The 23,499-nt window shown below is 44.0% G+C and overlaps 1 protein-coding gene across 1 annotated transcript in view; it reads right to left on the bottom strand.

Annotated features, from left to right (window-relative positions):
- The window catches only part of LIMD1 (LIM domain containing 1), a 54,729-nt gene extending 31,646 nt beyond the window's left edge, over positions 1–23,083 (bottom strand). The window contains exons 1-2 of the mRNA XM_090050443.1: positions 21,337–23,083; positions 5,773–5,874 (exon numbers count right to left, since the gene is read on the bottom strand). Coding sequence (XP_089906569.1) covers positions 5,773–5,874; positions 21,337–22,828 — 1,594 coding nt within the window. The 5' untranslated portion in view covers positions 22,829–23,083. The remainder of the gene's footprint in view (positions 1–5,772; positions 5,875–21,336) is intronic.
- Between the last annotated feature and the right edge of the window lie 416 nt (positions 23,084–23,499).

Below are 23,499 nucleotides of genomic sequence, written 5' to 3'. Positions count from 1 at the left end.
TTTGTTTTTGTTCCTATCCTGAAGGTGTCTTTGACTAATGAATGGAAAAGAAAAAGAAGGATCTCAGTGCTGGCCTTGGCACATTTGAATTCACTTATATGGTCTATCATGAAATGCAAAAAAATTTATCTTACACTGAAACCAAAAAGCTCTGCACTTATGGTAAGCAGCTTAAGGAAACAGTCAGTCTATCCATCTAGAAGAAAAGCAAGTCCACTCCATCAGCACATTCAAAAAATGGCTGAACTCCAATTCATTTCTGCTGAATGGAAGATACATGAATGCAGGACCACAGGATAGTAGGGCTGGAAGGGACCTCATAAGATCATCTAATCCAGCCCTCTATGTAGGGTAGAATTATCCCTGACTAAATTAATTATCCCAGTCAAGTGTCTGTCTAAGCTGCTCTGGAAAATTTCCATGAATAAAGATTCCACATAAACAAAAGTAACTATGTTTAAGCATATGATGGTGGTATTCAAACAAATAAAGTAAGAGTGACAGGAAAATGGTAACATAGCATCCATAGTTCTCAGACAACAGTTATAGAGTGGTGATTTTGGAAAAATCAGGCCAGTTAGACCTTTCTATGGAATGATTTTTAGAAGGAGCTGGACAAATGCTGAAGTAAACTTATTAGCCAGACCCTGTGATAATCCTACACTGCCAGTGCATTGGGGCATATTCCACCCACCAGTAGCTCGGCTCCCCTCAAGACACGCAATATGTTCACCCTTTCAAAATCCTTTGACTTTTCTTTGCTTACTTGATGGCACAACGAACAGTCAGGACAAGCACCACCAAACATCATCTCTGATAGTCAAGCAGGATTTAACTGTCCAAGCCATTACTGGGCACTTCTCAACTATTTTCGAACTGCACAGGATCACTGTGCCTCAAACCTATACCAATGGGGCCTTTGCAATGACAACAAAAGCCCTTGTGGACAAGTTCAAACCATGTCCCCCGTTATTGATTCATATCCATACAATGCTACATGGTAGCCTTCAAGTCTTCACAGTGGTGATGACATCACCTTAAAATGGCTGAAACAATATGCAGAAACCACATACACTAAATAAATAAATAGAAAGAATCTACTATGGAAGAGAAATCTGCAGGCTACATAGGCCCAAAGGGGATATGGGTTTGAGCAGAAAGGACATGCCAGGAGGTGGTGGCCAGGGATTGCAAAGGATTCTGACACACCAAGCATAGGGACCAAAATAGCACAAAACCGATTTCTAGAGGTTTCAGCAATGGACACCACCAGTACACCATGTCTCTTCCTTCATGGTCCCTATTTTTGAGCAGAAGACAAGAGCAATTCACAAACTGGGAACATAAGCAAGGGACGTGGGAAGCTTTTGACAGCTATTCACTCCTCCAGTTTAAGTTAGGCTTTGCAGCCAATGCTAAACTCTGTGCTGCCAAGTTTCGAAAAACTGGATTTACCCAAATATCCCCCAATATTTAGATTCTAAATAAGGAAAAATTATAAATCTGTTATAATTTTCAAGGTATAGAATTTAATTATTGGAGGTTTGCCTTGAATTCCTCCTCACACTGCTACACCAAGGAAAATAAATAGCAGTCAGACAGCCCCTTTGACTTCTGCCTCCCCCAGCTTCTTTCCCCTGCAGCCCCTCTTCCAGGCTCCCCTTTTTACTGTTAAACCCTGCTCTCCCTGAGCACATGAAAGCGAGGGGCAAATTTGGAAACACTGATCTTGAAATAAACATACCTGTAATAATTTGCATATAGGCTAGGGTACCCATAGACTTAGTTCATCCAGAATTGATACATTTTACATTTTTTTAAACTGTTGCAAGTTTTAGCACAGATACTCCATAAACACACTTATAAGCAGCACTTTTGTACCTACTTATTAGGGGTGTGCAAAATGGGCCCTATTTGATTTGAATTCGGCCCGAATCAGGGACACTATGTCCGAATCACTGAATCTTTCCAAATCTCTCCAAATCAATTCGGAGGGTTCTGATTCAATTCAGAGATATAAAAAGCGTCCTCTGATTCGATCTGGATGCGGAGATTTGGCCACTGAATCAGGCCGAATCTCCACTGAATCAAATCTGGGACTGAAGCTTCGCATAGTCCTGCTACTTATATATAGCACAAACTGTGCATATTAATACAAAACCAAAATGCTCATGATTTTCCATACTGTTCACTGAGCTAGGCTGCAGCAGAGTCAAGAGTGTTTCAGCCATCGTGATCCCATAGCTCAGCACTGCTCAGTGTGGGAACTCCAGGTTCCTCCCCACAAAGGATCCATGTGCTAGTTAGTCCTTTATTCATAACTAGGACCAGGTGTTCTTAACATGAGTCCTGGGATCCTCCAAAAAATATATATATAGATGAGGCACAGAGCAACCTGGTCTGGCTCCACCTCATGCAGAAGTCATATGCAACAGACTGAGAGAGGGGTCAACATAGGGATACTAGGTGAACTGTTTGGGTGATGTGCAGGTGATGACCATCTGGTGATGTGCGTAAGCCATTTGAGGCTAGGGAAGAAACAGGAATAATTGGAAATGGAAAAGAAAAATGTGGCTCAGCTGTGGAAGTTAAGAGAAAACTGAAGTGTATTCAAGATACTAGCTCACTATGACTTGCAAAAGAGTAGATGCTGAGGGGGACTGCGCATAACAGGCATTACCATATCTCACATTCAGATGAACCGCACTAACCTATTCTTTTGGTAGGTTCCCATCACTATTTCTGGCACCAGAGAAGGGTTTTGGAACTTGCTCCAGTCTGAGTGCTGGCCTGGTATTACAGTGCCTCTGGTGCAAGTGCCCTACTTGAGGAACAACTGCCACTGCCCCCCACTTCTTTTAAGGGCACACACACACGACACCCATCAGTATGTTTGCCCAACATAGAAAATGTGTTTTATAATTATGTTCAGTGTTGGTAACATTTAATCAGCTTCCTAATTGGTTTCCATTACTGTGCAAACACTGCTTTTAGCAGCAGTTTACTGATAGATAATGCATTTAATGAGGTGTCCTCATATGTGAATGCAAGATAAGGGGCTTTTCCCCCCCATGCTGATGGGGGGAGGGGAACCTCACCTTGTATTTGAGTAAATATGGGATTACTAAAATGCCATTTCTGCAGCTAAATGTATTCATGCATTAGAGCTAAAGAGAAGATGCATTCCCTGCTTTCCATTCTAAATACAACAGAGAAAAAAATCCTTACTTTGAAAAAGGGAAGTTCAACTATACAAACATAGCAGATGTTTTTTTACTGCTGTCACTAAGGAGCTACATTTCTAAATATACACTAGTAGCCCTAGGGATACGAAAGCTGAGGCAGGAGCACCAGTCTAGTGGACAGAGCAAGATATCTGGAATCAAGACACTTGGGGTCCAGCCCCAGCCAGAGCTGTGTTACCACAGGAAGTGACTTAGAGCATATTACTGCAGAATAGTAGAGCCAAGCCAGACCTAGCTTTAACTTAGCTCATAGAGGTCTAACTGTGGCTACATGCAGCTAAACGTAGGCTAACCACCCCTCCTCGCTTAAGGCAGGCTTTGCAGCCCACACTGAGCTATATGCTGCCATGGCTATGCTGCTAGCAGTACCTGAACTAGCCAATTAAAAGTTAACTCATGTGTCTGTTATAGCATATAGAGAGGACAGAGGACATGCATGTGCACATGCGCGCACACAAAGACATGAGTACACAATCTCTCTGTGCCTCCTTCATTGGTGAAATGGAACACATAAATTACTGTGAAATTAGTTTGTTTGAATTTGTAGAACGCTTGAAGAGCCTCCAATGGAAGATCCCACAGACGCATAAAGTTGTTATTGTTGTTAGCAATAGTAAAATGTTTATGCTATATCTTTACTTGTCACAGCATCTTACAGAGGTTATTAGAACAAACAAAAATCAGTCTCTATCCCTAAACCTTATCCAAAGAGCACAGTCTCAAGCTGGCTTGACCAATGCTTCTCAGATTTTTTAGATTCAAGGCACCCCTTGTTAAATGCCAGTTTTTAGTTTTCACTCAATTTTTTTGAATACAGAAAAATAATAGAGCAATTTCTCCCTTATACAGAACTCAGAAAAATCAAGCAGGTCAGAATGTGTTTAACAGTCTGGAATCCTATTTGAATGATCTGGGTTTAACCTTGTGAATCATGTTTGCATACCTAACAGCACTAAAATTTCAAGGATACTTTGGGGTGCCACCCAAAGGATCTCAAGGCACCTGAGGATACCATGGCACTCTGGTTGAGCATCACTGACCTAGACAAAGCAAGGGAACAGCCAAAGGGTAGGAGAGCATTAAAAACAAAACAACGGGAGTCAGCATATGCAGAGAATGAAGGTGAACTCTAAGGTCAAGTGCATACGGGCTTCCGCTCCTATACTTTGAAATAGACAGTGAGGGAAGAGAAGAGGGTTCTGAGGAAGGACAGCAAAGATGCTTGGCACACAGGATGGAAACAGCCAGAAAGAGGAAGGATGTAGGAGATCAAAAGGGCAAACAAGGTGAGGACAATCGGTAGAGAACAAGGTTTATAAACACAGGGTTTTTTTACTGTCATCTGCTAACCAATGGCAATGAACAGTCACTTCAATACCCATTATTTTCCAGGGTGCAACATCTATAGGGATTAACATTATAGAGGGCACCTGAGAAGCAAAAACCAAAAATACAGAACAGGTGTTGGGTGGCAGCACTATAGAGAAGATCTTGGGGTTTTGGTGGATCACAGACTCAGCCTTACTCTGGGAAGTGATGCAGCTGCAAAAAAAGCCAAATGTCCTTGTTGTGGCAGGACAGTGACAGTGCCTTCATCCTGTTGCTTTACACCTTTACTGAGGATATTTGCTATTTCAGACACTGGCCTGGTAGCTGTATGTGAGAGTTGTTTGCGAAGTTTTTAAGAACAGGTTAGACTCATACTTTTCTACAATGGTTAAGATAGGGATGATCCTGCTTTGAGCAGAGAGCTGGACTAGATGACCTTCTGAGGTCCCTTCCAGCCCTACTTTTCTATGGTTTTATGATTCTATGAGTACAGCCTGTATCCTAACATCTGACACATCACAAGACAAATTGTAAACACAACTGAAACAAACATAACAGTAAGGCCAGGGATACAGTAACTTGCCAGATGAGCAAAGTGAAGGCAGAAGGCAAATTAGTTCATATCCCCAAAAGGTGCATTTCACTTTACATGTCCTGTGGCCACAAATAACTTAATTCAAGGAGATCTGACAAGTCCCTTATACACTGACTTCCCAAATCAGGACCTTAGATAGTGAAATCTTTATGCCAGGGAGTATTTCTTAAAGATTTAACGTTTTTAAAGTTAGAAAGGAGCACATCTTGCCTGTTCTGCACACCCCAGTTTCTGGAAATTCACTGTCCTGAATCACGTCTAATATATATGGCACTTGACTGACCTACTATGATTGCAGAAAAAAGCCATAATAAGCAATACAAAACAACTTTAGAGATAATAGGCGCTTACAAATATCCCAATGGCTTTTCTGCCCATTGTGCCCTATAGTAGAAGGCAGATATAACCCAAAATATTTCCTCTGAATGAAAAATTGCAACACTTTAGGAGTGTGCATCCTACCAGGTAAATAAACAACTACATCTACCCCTAACCAGAGAATATTTGAAAAGCTATGTGCTGCAGAGGAAGTTAGAGGAAGTAACTCCCACACAGACCATTATTCAGCTAAAGATCTCCCTCACAACACAAAGACACACTTACTGCACGCTCCACAAGTGAAGCAACCATCATGATAGAGATTCCCCATGGCTTGGCAGGCTTGATTGGCTCCATACACGCCTTTGTTGCATTTTACACAGGTTCCTAAAAATGGAATAAAGAAAAACAAGAGGGGTCAAAAGTAGAATCTATTAACATGGCAAATCCTTCTATAGGAAAGAGATGCCTTAGCTGCAGGGGCACTCCTGCAACAGAGACATTTGTATCTCAGTATGCATATGCAGACTCACAAAACTCAGAAGGTAATACTAGGCATCATAGCAGGTAGGTAAGGTAAACTTCAGCATTAAATACCCTGAATGTTATTGTTGACAAAGGCTGATGCTATCAAATTGACAGACCAGACACCACTGAAAATAACCTGAAAATTTGGCTAGCATGCTCCTGCGCTTGCTTCCTGTAGTTATGTCCTCTCTTCCCTGTGACCCCACCCACACACAACCACAAACACTTGAAAAAGGAAAATTTGTAAGAAACAGGGAGTCCTATTTGGTTGTTCATTGACAAATGGCTTCCACAACTGTAATTTACAATACTTTCCATGCAGTTTTGACTGCTTCGATTGATTGGGGAAACTAGAATTCCCTTTTTAACTGCTCATTTTAAACTTTAACATTTTAAACCTCTACAACTTCTGATAAGCACAGTAAAACAGCTGGGACTTTCCACTACACCAGTCCTTGGACTGAATTCCATCCCTGTGGACTGCATATCAAGCCCACACTTCTTCCCTCTTGCAGGCACCTCTGGAAGGGAAGTCTCATTGTATTCCCTGCCAGATTTTTTTCTAGGTTCTTTTAATGAAATTCCATCTGGTGGAACAGATGTTTTTGGTAAAAGCAATGAAGTTAGCTAATGTGAACTTGATTCTCAGAACAACCTGTAAAATGAAGAAGCAACAATAGGTGCACTCATTCACTTAGCTTCTGGGACTAGAAATCTGAGTCTGTCACCTCTAAGATGACTACAATGATCTGTGGCTAGTCAGAGATGTTGAACAGGGCTACCCCCTCCAACAGCCTGTGTGTGTCACTAGAGAGAAAACATAAAATTAAAATCAGTAATCAGTGCTTTTAATGTGAAGATACTGGGGGACACCTTTGGCAAACAAAAGACAATTGCACAGACTGGATGCAAAGACAAAAATCACAAGGAGGAGAGGAAGAGGAAGTAACTCCCACACAGACCATTATTCAGCTGAGGCTGACCAACGCAGATCCCAAGCCTCAATCGCTTCAGAAATACCATTCCCATGCATTGCAAGCAAAGAAGCAAGCATGAGAAAGTACCCCTCCTACTGGCCAAAGCGGGGGTGGATAAGGAATAAGTTATATCCTTTCATTGGGCTGGAGTAATTTATTTCCACCACCTACATCCTCCCAAAAGAAAGCAATGTAGGGGAGGAATCTGTCTCTGAATCACAATGCCTCTCATGGCAGCTCAGATCAACACTGCTCTTTGGGGGCCTGTGCATAGCAGTACCATGCAGCCCTAAGAAATAATTTGCTTGTGCATCTACCCAAAGGTTGAAAGAAAAAAAAACCTGTGCTGTATTATTATTATTATTACGGTTTATGCTGCATAGTGTTGTGCAGGCAAGCAAAAAACACAATAGGTGCCCACCCCAAAAAGGTTAAACTAAGTCTGGGTCAAAAGTCTACCCCAGCCTAGTATCACACTAGCATGGTTAAGGCACAGTATTCCACAGCTCATGAGAGAGTGACATGGCTTGCATCACATGCAGCTGCTTTTGACTCCCTAGTGCAAGTGGCCAGATACCCTAAGCCCTTCTTAAAAGGCTATAATCTGTTTCAGTTTGGAACAGCATGGTGAGTAGCAATTATATTTGGCTTTGAATCTTCCTGGCAAGATAAACAGACGTTGCTTCATAAACCACAAACGCCTACTGGAGATTTAACTTTGCCCCTTCTCAGCCATTACAGCAAGTGGGCAGCCACATTTGGTTCACACAAAGCACAAATTACATGCTCTTACTCATTTTCAAAGAAATCTATTTTGGATTATAAGATAAAACGTTGCAATTAAAGTTCATTTCCATGAGGTAGGTCACAGAGATTCTAGTGAGACCTCCTTTTTCCCCATCTGAAAAGGGGAAGGAGAATTAGAAATCAGGTTTAGAAATTCTACAACTAAATAGCAATTTGCATCCTCAATTTTTTTATTACTTCAGGGTATTTAAAAAAAAAAAAATCAACTGAACACACCAGAATGACAACCTGGAAGATGACTGACTGCAAGTTATACTTTTTGGAAAGAGGTGGAGGAAAGTCACTTTCAATTTCACAGGCAGCCTTAGAGCTGGCATCTTCCGCCCTGATCTGATTCTGTAGAGCATCTGTAAAGAAAGCGTGATGGAATGCTATTGTCTAATGGCTAAAGAAAGGGAAGTTACTGCCTCAACAAGGCGCTGTGTGGAAGCTTATTTAGTTTAGGCATTAGCACATGATCATTGCTGACCAATTTCAAGGCCAAATCAGCTTGAAATCATCTGAAAAATTAGCAACGGACATCTTCAACCTGGTCAGGTCTACTCCTGCAATGCTTTAGTTCACTAGTTTTAGACTTCTGGTCCATGGACCCCTGGGGGTCCTCAGACTATGTCTAAGGGGTCCACAAAAGATGACTATGATCAGTAAAAAGTATGTGAATACCCACATTTACAATTGAAAGCGGTCTGCACCTCCATTCAAAATTTTTAAAGGTTCACAAATGAAAAAAGGTTTTAGTCTGTTTACTTCAGCTTTCTCTTAAATTTTAACCAAGAGAGGCTGGACATAGGAAGAGTTACTGGTTTCACATTGATCTGCTGTGTGACTACAGGCAAGTTGCTTCACCTCTCAGTGAACTCTGTTTCTCTTTTTACCCTTTTGCCTGTCTGATCTAGGTAGACTGTCAACTATGAGCTACAGACTGTTTGTCACTATGCATTTAGACAGATCTTAATACTATGGGGCCCTGATCTCAGCTGGGGACTCAAACTGACAGTTTCAAATTAATCAGAAGTCACTGAAAGGTCTGGTACACATTAGGAAGAAACTGACCTATCTGCAGCAGTACTCAAAAACAGTCATCGATTCTGGCCAAATCATACTGAGATAGAGCCATGGTAGTCTTCAGTCAGGCAGGAGGCAGGTTAAAGATGCACTTTACAGACTGGTTATGTTTTTTAAACAAAATTTTCTCCCTCTTGGGGAGTGGCATAACTCAACTGGTAGGGTAACTGGCTACAGACTGGAAGGACCTGGGCTTGATCCCAGTTGAGGGCAATGGATTTCCATTCACTGTTTCCACTTCCTGCCCAGCCCTGATGCCCATACAACCTAACCAATGGGTACCAGGAGCTACCTGGGGGTAAAGACGCCAGAGTATAGTACTGACCACATCACCTTCACCTTGTGCTGAGAAACAGTGGAGCCCTGCCTGAATGACTTGTAAATGAGATATCTTTACCTTTTTCTCCCTCTTGGTAACACTATTTAAACTTCCCTAATGTTGGCCAGTTTTCAAAGCACAGTGATAAAAATGCTCAATACCTGTATATACAGCAGATGCTCATTTTCCTAGGACAGACATGGTTTCCTTTGGTGTGGTGGCTCCTAAATAGTCAGGCAGAAGGCCAGAGGGAGCCAACCTTTTTCAAAAGATGTGCCACAAGTTAAGCATTGTACCCTCCTCAAGTGCCATTCCAATCCCCTTTTCTTGCCTGATTTGTTGTTCTCCTTTCCATTCCCTGAGCTGTCTATCACTGTGTTCCTTCTTCCTTCCCTCATCTGCTGTTGCCACACACACACAGCCTGCCTGTTCTATTTGTGGCATGCGTGCAGCACGTTGGCCACCTGTGTGTTAGGCCAAGATACAGAAAACCATTGAAAGTAATTCTGTGCTCTAGTGTGCTCAGAGCCAAAAAGTGCAAGGAAGTAAGAATCTGAAAAGAAAACAGGAAAGAATCATAAGCTATTCTCCTTATCCAAGTCTGGTCTGAACTAATATACCAATTCCATATAGATCCACATCAAAAGGCAAATCATTTTGCAAAACTTGCTGGATCTTCGCAAATACACCAAAGCCTATTCCAATATTCACTGAAATAGGGATTTTCTGAAAGCAAAAACAAACAAGATTGAGAGAAGAATGGAAGATAAACTAAATCTGGCAGGCATTGCAAGAGAGTAAAATACAGCCTTTCAAATGTGTGTGTGTGAGCGTGCACAGAAATTCCATTACAGTATTTTGTGCTATCATCTGACACACAAGCTCAAGACTGATTAGTAACATTCCTTCTTAAATAAAGCCAGAACAGTGGAAAATCCTGGTAGCAGGAAAACTGCAGCTTTTGCAGTGTTAAGGTGACTTTCCAAGACATTTGTTGGGCTTTCTACAGAATCTGCTTGATTGAATTTAAAGGTGCCTGCATTTTTCCCTTATGCATGCCAATACACTGTTACTCCATCATGTCTCCAGAATGTTATGATTTCCTCTGCTCCACAAAATGCCACAGAAATTTAGGACACTGAATATTTATTACCAGTAACAACAAAAATTCAGAAAACATGTCTCATAGGCTAAGACCCCAGAATAAAGCTAAAAATAGTTTTAACCAAGTCATGGCCCACCCACATGAAGGCATATCTGCCATAAAAGAACCTTTAATTGCTGAATGGCCAATGCACCAAGCATATATAATAAAGTTTACCTTCCCTTCTGCCATAGGGAAGTGGTACACCCCTGTGAAAGTGTCCTCAGTCCACTGGACACAATGTAAACTGCAATTTCTGCAAGGGCTCTCTAGTCAAAAAGGAGAGCAGCACAAGACAAGTAACCTCAACAAGCCTGTCATTTCAGAGAGATGTTAAATGTCAAGTGGTAGCAAAGGTTCTCTGGGTAGATGTGATATCTTTTATTAAACCAACTAACACTCAAGTGGGATCAATGATAATAACTTAGCATACCTGAGGTGCAAACAAGTGTTCACAAGACTTGGTTTAAGTTTAGGCAGCTTAACTTAAGGTCCACAGTGGGGAGGACTGGCAGGTCCACATTTAGAAGAGTTGCCTGTTTAATGATTTCTTTGCCTCCGTCTTCCTAAGTAGGGACCAGAACACCCACCTCCCTGCTGGGCCCCCCTCAGGCCCCGGGGGAGGCACACCTGGGCCACGGGTTAGCGAGGATTTAGTTAGGGAGCTTCTGGAGGGGTTGGACGTATTCAAGTCAGCCGGTCCGGATGATCTCCACCCTAGAGTTCTAAAGGAACTGGCCGAGGTCATTGCAAGTCCCCTGGCACAGCTTCACGAGCACTCGTGGTGCTCTGGTGAGGTACCGGACGACTGGAAGAGGGCCAACGTTGTTCCCATCTTCAAAAAAGGCAGGAAGGAGGACCCGGGAAACTATAGGCCAGTTAGTCTTACCTAGATCCTAGGCAAGCTGTTTGAGAAAATTATTCTGGCACACATCCAGGAGGGGCCAGCAGGGGACTGCATGCTTAGGGGCAACCAACATGGGTTCATCAGTGGCAGGTCCTGTCAGACCAACCTGGTGGCCTTTTACGATCAGATCACCAGATCATTAGATGCAGGGGTAGCAGAGGATATAGTCTTCCTGGACTTCCGGAAGGCTTTCGACACTGTCTCTCACCCGTTCTCATTAAGAAACCGGGAGGCTGTGGTGTAGACACCCACACAGTCAAATGGGTCGCCAACTGGCTGGAGGGCCACACCCAGAGGGTGGTGGTGGATGGGTCCTTCTCAACCTGGAAGGACGTGGGCAGTGGGGTTCTGCAGGGCTAGGTCCTTGGGCTCGTGCTGTTCAACATCTTCATCAGCGATTTGGACGAGGGGGTAAAAAGCACCCTGTTCAAATTTGCTGATGACACTAAGATGTGGGGGGACATGGGCACACTGGAAGGATGCAACAGGCTACAATCAGACCTAGGCGGATTACAAAGGTGGGTGGACGAGAATAGGATGGGTTTCAACACAGACAAGTCAAGGTGATGCACCTCGGGAGGAACAACCGGCATCATACCTACAGGTTAGGGAACTCCCCTCTTGTCAGCACGGAGGCGGAAAAGGATCTGGGGGTCATCACTGACTCCAAAATGAACATGGGCCGGCAGTGTAGAGAGGCAGTTAGGAGGGCCAACCGCACCTTGTCATGCATCCACAGAAGCATCTCGAGCAGGTCCAAAGAGGTGATCCTCCCCCTCTATGCGGCACTGGTCAGGCCACAGTTGGAGTATTGCGTCCAGTTCTGGGCGCCACACTTCAAGAGGGATGTGGACAGCATGGAGAGGGTTCCAGAGGAGGGCCACTCGTATGATCAGGGGACAACAGGGCAGGCCCTATGAGGAGAGGCTACGGGACCTGGACCTGTTCAGCCTCCACAAGAGAAGGCTGAGGGGGGATCTTGTGGCCTGTTATAAACTAGTCAGGGGGGATCAGCAGGCATTGGGGGAGTCACTGTTCCCCGAGCACCGCCAGGAGTGACCAGGAATAACGGTCACAAGCTGGCAGAAGGTAGGTTTAGGTTAGATATCAGGAGGCGCTACTTCACGGTCAGGGCAGCTAGGGTCTGGAACCAACTTCCAAGAGAAGTGGTGCTGGCTCCTACCCTGGGGGTGTTTAAGAAGAGGTTAGATGCACATCTTGCTGGCGTTGTTTGATCCCAGTATTCTTTCCTGCCATGGCAGGGGGTCGGACTAGATGATCTGCTCAGGTCCCTTCCGACCCTAGAAACTATGAAACTATGAAAGGGATGGGGGTGGGAGTAGTTGAGGTGCTAAAAATATCATGGTCAGGGTCAGGGAGTAAGAACAGCACAGCCCCGGGGGTAGGGGAGAAGGGCTGGGCTTTCCCAGTCTCAAGGCTTTGCTGTGAATGCATGCAGGCATTCACTAACCAGGCTAACTCACTTTAAGTTAGGTTAACCCAGATCAACCTAAAGTTATTTCACTCCTAAAATAAATTAAATTTAGATTGGGTGCACCATTTTTAGCGCGATGTAAGGCCTGTGAACACTGCAAGTCTGGCCATTTAGATGGACTTAACCTTGGCTAGGTTGATCTAAATGTAACACTTGTATGTACCCTCATACCTATCAGAACCTGAAGTTACGGCACCCTGACCTCCATCCTCTTTGCCTATCTTCCCCTCCCTACACCATACATTCTTCTTTGTTCCTTTTCCTTTCCATATTTTCTCTTATTTCACTGTTCGTTTATCCCCTAATTTTTTTTCCAAGCCTAATACAGATTAAGATTTAAAGCTAGTTGAATGTTTACACAGCTGGCATAGTTGATTTATAAGGTGTAATGCCAACAACTGATCTATATATTAATTGTTCACACTGCATCTAATGATAAATGCTTTCATCGTGATTAAGATTGGGTTGTAAATGACTAACATTATGAGTTTGCAAATGGTTTGTTGCATCAGCTTTATTTAGTTGCCTTTCCCAAAACTTAACAAGTTAATCAGAAAAAACACTGAGCTAACTGAACCTTAGTATATGATACCAACATCCACAGAGATACTCCAGGCCCGGATATTCATTCCTTTCCATTTTAACCCAAGGAGGTAGGTTAAAAAAAAAAGAATCTAAAAAATAAACAGTTATTTTTACCAATGTTTCCCACTCTGTACTGACTCTCCACCCATCCCCAACTGTCACAATGAATCTGCTCTTTCAGGCCTCACCTAGGAAAATTCCCTCTTGCTGAAGCCTGGCAGCAGCAACATGAACACTGAACAGGTGGCTGATCAGAGACAAACACAAATAACACTGAGCACCACTTCAGAACTGAAGTTACACCGAGCACTTTCTACCAACCTACACTTGCCATCATCAGCTTCAGTTCAGCTACACTTGTTACCATCATCAGCTGCAGGTATTTTTCCTAGTGCAAACTAGACTTTAATACATGTAAAGAAATCTCCTCAATTCCAAGCAAACTGCAGAGAGGTGCTTAAGTTTCAAATGTGTTTTAAATGTCTTAACTGGGTGTCTGATTTCTGTATTTAGATGCTCAGGCACATATAAGAAACATTTCCACGTACAAGAGAGTCACACTGAGTATCAACATGAGGGCAGATGGTATCCTACTAAGTTACTGGTATCTGAAAATAAAGTGACATGCCTATAAAATCTACCTAAAGGTGTCTTTCATTTCTCACTGTGATAGACTTGAAAAGTCCTGAATGTGCAATTCTAGTCCATTCAGACTTAAAGTGAACTAGCAGAATGGCAGGTTTGGAAAGTGAAGGGGATATAAACTGCTGACTTCAGTTTGGTTTCTGCTTTTAGGGCAGCTTGCCCCTGGACAAAGACATCTCTGTTCCATTTAGCATCATGTGGAAAGCAACTGGCCTCAGTTACATCTAAGTTTCTGAACAATAGAACCTTTGGAGCACAGCTGGGACTGAAAACATGCCTTGTGAGCTGTGTGTCCCAGCTCTTATCAGACTTGATTTCTTAATTCCAAATCACAGGCAGCGGTGTCACCAGAAACAGACAAGGTTCACATGGCTAGCAGCACAGAAGGGGCTATCAGAAATGGAAACTAATCCTCCAGTATCATCAGAAATGTCATTTCCACCCACGAAGTTCAACAACCAAATTTCTGTTTGCTACGGATTCCGGAGTCTGAAAGACATTTTCCAAGCATTGTTGCTCCACCCTTGCTGAAAGAGAGACTCACCTAACCCCCAACTCACTAAGAATTCAATGCAAGGAAGCTGAATGATAACATTCAATGCAAGTGGCTGGAGTACTATACTTCCTTCTCAAGTTTGTTACCTGGCACACCAACAGCACAGTTATTCTATCCCCCTTTGGGTATGCAATCCAAATCAAAAGATTTTTCTGCTACACGTATATCTGTACCCAACTCTGCTTCCTCAGCAGCCAGGTAAAATATACAGAGGTGAGGATTATGGTTCAGATCATGGGCCAAATTCTGCCGTTTCGTCCACCCATCCCCTAATGATAGGATGATTGGATTGGAAAGGCTGAGGGCAGACATTGGTGCTGCATGTTTGAAGGTGATATAGTAAAGAGGATTAAAAAACCCTTGAAAACAGCATTTAGAAACAGTGTGCATCTTATACGTCTCATTTACTCTCCGAAACCCTCATACTCTTCTATGGATTTTGACAGCTAATCTTGTTCTTTACTAGCCATTTAACAATTAGTTGTCTTTTATAATTATACCTGAAGCTATTCACTAAAGGTTGATGGTGACCTTTTGTGTAACAGAATGAGAGTTACGTTGAATAAAACAGTCATGTTTGGAAAGAAAACTCAAGTCTCTGATGTATTCCCTATTATATCCCTCACACTTGAGCAGAAGAGCTAGAAGTGCCACAAGCTTGCCTTGAACACCCAGAGTAGCTCTGCCCCAGCATATCTCGCATGTTGTTCCCATCCTTCTACCTATGTCCCACTAGTGACAACTACCTTGACTCTTCTTCTCCCTTTCAAAGACCCATTTCAATCAAGACGGCCACAAGAACTAAGTCAAATGCTTAGTCCAGCTATATTAAAGCAAAGCTCACCTCAAACGCAAGTTGCACATAGTTCCCTACCCAATTTTGTAGTTGCCCTTGATCAAGTAACATCTTTGTTAAAGTGTAAGCTTTTTGAGACAGGAAACCTGCCTTCCTGAGATAGGCTCCGCCTGCCCTTGGATGCTACAAAATAAAATGAGGCTTCTCAAAGAGCCATCTTAAAATTGAGGGCCTTAATCTAAACTATGATCTGTGTCATGCAACAGCTGACACAACCCACTTTGTATCAGACGATAGGGCCATCAGTGTGCCAGGTGCTTTACAGAGTTGTGAAAAATATACTTCAAGGTAGCCAACATCTCTAGTCCCATTTCATACATACACTATATAAGGACAACTATTTATATCAGAGCAAAATGCCAGAGTTCTTATCCAGTGGATTTCAGACTTGCTTTGCACTGATGTAAGAAACAATACCAAGTACACAGCAGAAAGAACCAGGCCCCAAATCTTACTCAATCGCATTACCATGCTCCCCTGCCTAACTGATCTATTGATCCTCATCACTGCTCTCTCCCTCCCCAACTCCTTTATCTTCCCTTTTAAAATAGCTGGGTTTTATTTACAATGTCCAGTTCAGCTTCCAGGAGGTGAAATATATACAGCTTTAATCCTAAAGAGTCATATCCCAGGCAGATGTTTACTCACGTGCTTCCTTACACAGAGATAAGCTTTTGTGTTCTCCACAAATGTATGAATTCACGCTCTGTCACTCTTCCAACATTCTGAGCTACAGCACGACTCCCTTCTTCCTGCCTCCTCTCCCTGACAGTGTGCACACGCAACTCGTTCCAGCTACAGAGGTCTGCCAACAGCAGGCAGGTATCTAACAGGCACAGATGAATATGTGTCCACATTTCCAATGAGAAGGCTGCCATTATCTTCCACCCTCAAAGTATATGGGTGTTTTTTCAACCAGACTTCAGAAAACCCTTCCATACTTACTAGCAGTCTCTTAAGCAAATGCCACTGGCTTTACACCTAACTATACCCACTGTTTTGCATGAGTACTCACTCGGGTTAAATGATTCATTCAGTTCTCCTTTTGTGAAGGGAAAAAACTGCCAAGTCAACTGAACAGAATGGAGAGGTCTAAAGCTTAATACTGTAACCTGGGTGGTACTCCAAGATGTACCCCCTCTCCGACTGAAGGGATAAGAGCAGGTGCACAAGCACTGTGGGAGGTGTAGGGACTCTCCTTCCCCTATAAAGCAGAGCCAGATCACCAATGGGGACTTAACTATATACCTTTTAATGAGAAAAACATAACATGTGGGAACATAACATGTATAAACCACGGGATATAGGGGACACTACAATGTCCCGCGGGGACGGGATTCAATAAAGGTTAGGCATTTACATTCATAGACATATTCATCCAGTTGACAAAAGACAGGTTTAACAAAATACAAAACACGAACAGCACAACAAACAATAATGGTTGGCAAAATATAAAATGCACAAAATACAAAATGTCAAATAACAAGAAATATAGAGCCTAGGTACCTGGAGTGGGGATGACCCCCTTCTACTGAAACAAGAATTTCTCCCTGTCAGTTCACTTACCCCGTTGGGACTTGAACCTGGATATCCCACATGGTGGGCAGAAACTCTACCACACAGCCACCAGTACTGGCACTACTCTAAGCTGCTAGGAGTTTTGACCTTCCAGGAGCCCCCTGCCTCATGTTGAACTTCCTGGCCTCTTGCTAGAGGAGCTGGAAACCTCTCAGGTCACTACTCAGCTTCTTGCTGGAGCTGGGGAACTTCTCCTGCTTGCTGCAGCCTCTCCTGCCGTCCACATGCCACACTGCTGAGGGTCCCACTGCTACCTGCAGGTCCCACTCCTTCATGTTCTTTTGGGGCAACTGCTCCCGCCTCACTGGCCCAGCTCTTGCCAGCTCTTTGAAACTCCTTCCTTGTAATCCCTTGCTGGTCCTCTTTAAGTCAGCTGCGCTGCCCCTTTCATCCCCCTCCAGGTGACCCAAGTGGCCAATCAGGGGGCATGGAGGGTGAGTCTCTGGGGCCTGATTTGCGAGGAAAGGGAATTCCAAGCCCTCCAATCATCTTTTACCCTTTCAAAACCCTGGGCCAAATCATTACCAGCTAGCCTGTCACAATACTTATATCAAGAAAAAATCCAGACAGAAGGTTATTGGAAACAAAAAGCTCCTAGTGACTGCTGTCTTCATACCACTGAGCCAAAATTTCCACCTGTGTGTCTAGAAAGTGAACTGTTAAAAGAGAATACATCTCTCTATGCATATGCAAAACTCCAAGTTGGGCATACAGGTTTGGTAATTGCATATACAAAAAAAGACTGCTGGATGCACAGAACTTAATTCTGTTCTGTTGAAATCAACATTAAAACTTGATCAAGTCCATAACTGCATGATTTGCACTCTCATATCTAGCCAGCACAGGCACATACCTGCCATGCATTTACTGTGCTCATATGTGATGATTTGACCCTAGCTACACCCACCTGAATTAGTAGGAGCAGCTGAAGTTCTGGACTTGAACAGGAAATACAGGATGGGATTTTTCAAAGGGCATTAAAGCAACCAAACTCTACTGATAATCATGGGATCTGGGTATCTAGCTTCCACAGACCCCTTGGAAAATCTCAGCCCAAATCTTTAATAAAATGAAAGTTGTTTCCACACCTGCCCCACATGGATTCAAGACTCTCTCTTTTGTGGTGAAAAGTCTCCTGAAAGGATGCTTTTATTTAAAGAGGCCCCTCCCTATGCAAACACATATGTACATAGATGCACAGACATACTTAAGCGCACACTCCTTAAAACTTTTGTTATAACATCTCTTATTCCTCCCATCTCGCATGAAGGCTCATATAACCAACCAGAGGGGAGCCAGCATTTCAGGAAAAAATTCCTAGAGAAGCCAAAACATTCTGAAGACACAAGCACATCTGGTCCTGCTTATATCTATCTCATTTTCCAAAAAATTCTGACTGTCTTCATTTCTTTCTGGTACCATTCAGGGCTTGAGAAGGCAGATGCATCTGGCACAGCAAGCTAGTGTTGGCAGATAACTAGACAGCCTGTTACTCCTCAGTGGATTACTACCTACAACTTTGGAGTTAGCCCATACATTTTTTAAAGAAAAAGTGCCAGTTTGCCAACACTGGTTCTCACACCAAATAGGAGACAGCATCTCCCCTGTTATGATCAGGCATCTACATTGCAACCTTCTCTTCCTGGTGCAGACAGAATACAAGAAAGGCCACTCTTAGAATGAACATCATGCTTTTGAAACAAAAAGATCACCTGTGTTACACACAGCACCTCACATTTCTAGCTCAAAGCAATGTAACTGGAACAATCTGATCACCTGTCCTTTAGTCTCTAGTCAGTTTCATTTTCAGGTTGTGATGATTTACCAGAGCTACAGCACCAAGCTCACAATAATGCAAACAACTGCTTATTTTCAAATTACTTTAAAATATTTATTTTCAATACTAAGTTTTGGTAGCTAGAAGGGATGGCTTAGTAAATGCAGATTTCTAGAATCAATTAACTAAAGGAACAGGTGCATAAAAGAGGAAATAAAAGACAGAGAGGAGGGCACAGAATTAAAATACTTTTGCAATATGTCAACTCTTTTAATACTCCAGGAGATAACCCCTGAAACTTCCACCATAGGCCTGAAACTTAAACCTGTAACAAGTTCTACTTCTTCCCTTCACATTTTTGCATCCTTTTTCCTCACTGTCCCTTACCCCTTACACACAGGTTATTCTGGATCTGCTGCCTTTCCTGTACCTTTATATAACTTCCTGGTAGGGGTTCGTCACCAGATCGCTTCAGGAACTAAGCAAACTACACCTGTCCCTTCTCCCCAGAATCCTGATAAAAATAATTCACCAGACCCACTTATCTAGACTTTCCATGTTACTAGATTTACTACTACGTCCTTCCATACTGTCTGAGATGCCAAGCCCATTTCCTAGTACTACTGTCTATTTAAAGATGGTATAGAGAATAAAATTAACTATATCTGTCAGCTTTGGCACCTCCTTTCTATATATTCCTTAATCTACAAATAGTCTAGCTCTTCTGTTCACAACATGAAATCAAAATCCATGTAACACATCTGCTAACAAGACTCTTGCAATACATTCAAACACTACTCCATTATACATTTGGGGTAGCAGGCTAAAATGAGTAGAAAATTCATGTTTTAAAACACTACCCTTAAAGAACAAGGAAAAGAAAGAACAAAAAGGAAGAGAAAAACACTTCCAATGCAAAATGACTGAAGTATAAAGAGTTCTTCCAATCACTGTCATATTCTACAGAAGTATTTTCATTTGATCTGATCTTTTACAGAACTAAATTTGCTAATAAGTACTGAGTTAAATCATTACAAGTGAGGAACCTGTGGGGGCACTGCCACAGTTTTATACACAGAAATGCAATTTTAATGTAAATCTTACTATTAATCTTACAATTTTAATGTAAATGTAAGTTAACTATGGGAGGAAATAATGACATATCCTTCAAATACTAATTGTAAAGCCTTTCTAGCTGGTACAGCAGCTCATTGTGAAATTCATGGCAATGCTGGCAAGAATACACGGCTTAAGTGTCATCGGTGTACAGCTTGGTGTACAGACTGCTATTACTGCCAGTCCTGGCCATAATGAACAACCAAGACTAAACAGCAGAGGCTGAAACCTGCAAATGGCTCAAGTTGTATAGAGCTGCGAACTGATTTCTCGTAGAATTCAATCTACTGTTGCTGATGATATATGGATTCAACCCCCATAATGCATCTAAAACTGGAAAGACAAACAAAGCAGTCAGAGTGGGCCCAGCCATGCTCCCATCCAGGTAAAAGGCAAGATGCTCATAATAATTTCCCCTGGAAGCAAGCTCAGACTCACTTTTTCCAAGAACTGGGTAACCAAACTAACTACCCCATACCTTAGTATACTATGACAGCTGAGAGGAGGAGGAAGACAGAGACTCTCCAATTCACTTGTTAAGAGTTTTTGCTGTCCTTTGATACAAAAATGCATTTGAAACAAGCAGAACACTTTAAATTTTTATTCTGGTCTCACATGTAAAGTGCTCTCCCCCTTATCTGCAAGGTACAAGCATTCCTTGCAGCAATGGTCTGGACAGCTTCCTCACCCTGAGACTTAAAGCACAGTATATTCATGGCCTGGTTTTCAGAACTTATAAACCATCCTGGAATCAAAAGAAGCTTCAACCATTTTTGGGGAGGGAGAGGAGAGTGGGACAAAAATCAAACCATTAAAAACTAATCCTACTTCTCTCCTTCATCAGTGAAGGTTAAGGGCACTCGGCATTTCAGATCAGACACCCTGAATGCCATGACCCCCCCGACCAGAGCCTTTCTACTGTATGTACATTACACATTTTGTGAATGACATAATATGAGGCAATTGTCACTGCGCCTCTATACTCTGTCCTGCCAATCGTCTCTGCCAGTTCATTAATTTGGACATCACCAGTGCCACGCTCCCTCTGACCAAACAGTTCCATTCATTGAACATTTATAAGATTTCATCCAACTTTGTGACGGAATAAAACTACTTTTCAATTTAAACAGGTTTAATGCTATTTTTAGAGAAACAAAGCCATTTCTTAAGACATTAAGCTGCAACCAACTATAAAATTAAACACAGGATGCTTTAAAAGTCACAACTCTTCCATGCCACCCTGCTTCAGCACTTTTACCTGAAGCTGCTATGTAAAGTTTGTTTTTACATCTTAAAAAAATGTTTTAGGGTCAAAATAACTTTCAGTGCTATGATAAATGACCCTTAGGTAAAATACATGACCATCAAACCCCCCCCAAAATAGCAAGCGAACCAAGGGAAGCAGTCCCTAAAGGTATGAACCCCACAGCATAATGTTCTGTCAAAGGCGTTGTTAAAAACTTCCAGATTGCAACTGCAGGACTACATACTTACCAAAGTAATCAGCCTTGGGACGAGCATCCATCTCCTGCTCCAGACGCTGGGTAAGTGCTTCTACTTTTAATTCAGCTACAGATGGCCCTTGCTCCTGCTGTGGAAGGAGGGTTTGGCACGGTAATTTTACTTTTGTAGAACTGGAGTTTTCCTGATGCCCAGAGTCAGATGGCAGATTGTTTATGCCCTCTCTAAATGGAGATTTTGGAGCATCAGAAATCATTGGCCCATGTGAAGCTATGCCAGTGGAAGTCTGCTCAGGACTTATGCCACAGCCAGTGGAAGTAAGCCTGTGATTTTGACCATGAACTATGAAATGGCCAGTGGAGCTGGGACAAGCACTGGCTTGCTGATAGTCCACACTTGGAGGCAACGGAGCAGAAGCTGGACTGGAAGAGAAGGATCTAGGATGGTCGTGGTACCAGAACTGGTTGTTATCATTCATTTTGTCTGAGATGCTCGAGGCTGGCATCTCCGCTCTGGCATTTGTGTTGTACGGATCAGAATGAGCTGAAAAACCCTGAACAGGCAATTTTGATGGGACTGAAAAAGAGGAAGATCTCTGCTGTGGAAGTCCTGCTCTGGCCTGGTCCTCAAACCCGGTGGAGGAGGACAAGGCTGTTGGAGCATGAGAGAAAGAGGAAGACCTCTGACTAGCTGGCTTTTGATCATAGCCTTGACTGAGTCTGTTGCCTTCACTCCCATTTTCTGGGCTCCCGTACCCACTCTCAGAAGACCGGCAGGAGCCTAGGGACTGCTGATGCTGGTAAAGGTGAGGATCAGCCTGGGGCTTTGTGGGGCTCCTTGGTAACTGATCACTGCGATTAACATTTGACCAGGTACTCCCTATACCAGACCTCGGCATGGACAGCTTGTCAGAGTCTTCTCCCCAACCCCGCAGACCTGTTTGGCCCTCGTCGTTGCAATACTCTCCGTGAGAAAGAGATGGGAAAGATGGTCTGGCAACACCAGGATTTGCCACTTTGTGAAACCCGTGTCCTCCAGAGAGCTCAGAATTCCCCAGCCCCTCGCTACAGCCATATTCACCACTGGCTCTTTTGCCGTCATGGCCTAACCTGGCGCGCTGTCCCTCGGGAAGCATCTGCGGCTGACTGGGAAAAGCCAGCTGATGGGCTGCACACACGGACGCAGCCGGCGAGGTGGCCAGGGGTGGCTTGGCCATATGGTCTCCCCCATGCGATTTGCCAGGAGCCACCTGGTAGACAGGGATGCCGGGAGGCTGGTGCTGGGTGCCGAACCCAATGCCGCCGTTGAGCGAGCCAGAGGCAGTGGCAAGGAGCTCCTCTTGCTGCTGTCGCTGCAGGTGGATTTTGGCCATTTTGGTGGCGAACACCCGGCGGGTCTCCTCAAACTCGGGGTTGTTGCCCAGGCCCTTGTCTACCCGAAACAGCCCGTCCTTGGAGGCCTCGTACATGTTGAGGTCTTCGATGAACTTGCTGGCCTCCAGGCCCAGGTCGTCGTACTTCTCCATGCCGCCGAGCCTCTGGCCCGCGGGGCCCGTAGAGGCAGGCGCTGGGCGAGGACCCCGGGGGGCGGGAAAGCGGCTGCTCGGGGCGGCGGGTCAAGCAGGCAGGCCGCGGCCGGCCGGGCCCCGGGGCACCGGACGGGACATGGCGGCGGCGGCGGCTCGGGGCTGCTCGGCGCGCGGCTCCGCTGTGCGGCTGCTCCCGGCCCGGCCTACCCGCCGCGCCGCGCCGCGCCAGGCCCCGCCCCCAGCCCGCCCGGGCAGCGCCTCGCCTCAGCGGGGAGCGGCGGGATGGCCCTGGCGCGCCTGCTCTTTGCAGATTGTCTGTGTGTGTCCTGCACTTTGTTACAGCGCGTGTGTGTGTGTGTTGTCCTGCATTGTGTGTACTACCCCACGTGTGTCCTGCACCATGCGTGTCCACCGCCTAAACCACACGTGCGTGTGTCTGGGTGCGTCCACTCTGGGTACTGAGTGCGTCTCTTGCACCGTGTCCGCTACGCCGTGTGTGTGAGCATGTCTTGCACTTTGTCTATTACATCGTGGGTGTCTCTCTTCTGCATTGTGTGTACTACACCACGTGTGTCCTGTGTGCACCACACATGCGCTGTGAATCTGGATGTGTCCACTCTTTGCATTGTGTGTGCATGTGTGCGTCTCCTGCCCTGTGTCTGCTACAC

The sequence above is a fragment of the Crocodylus siamensis genome, chromosome 5 (genome assembly GCF_052110815.1).
Source record: "Crocodylus siamensis isolate JL-2025a chromosome 5, ASM5211081v1, whole genome shotgun sequence".
NCBI lineage: Eukaryota > Metazoa > Chordata > Crocodylia > Crocodylidae > Crocodylus > Crocodylus siamensis.
Note: the sequence above shows the minus strand (reverse complement) of the source record. Positions and strands in the feature narration are given on the sequence as shown.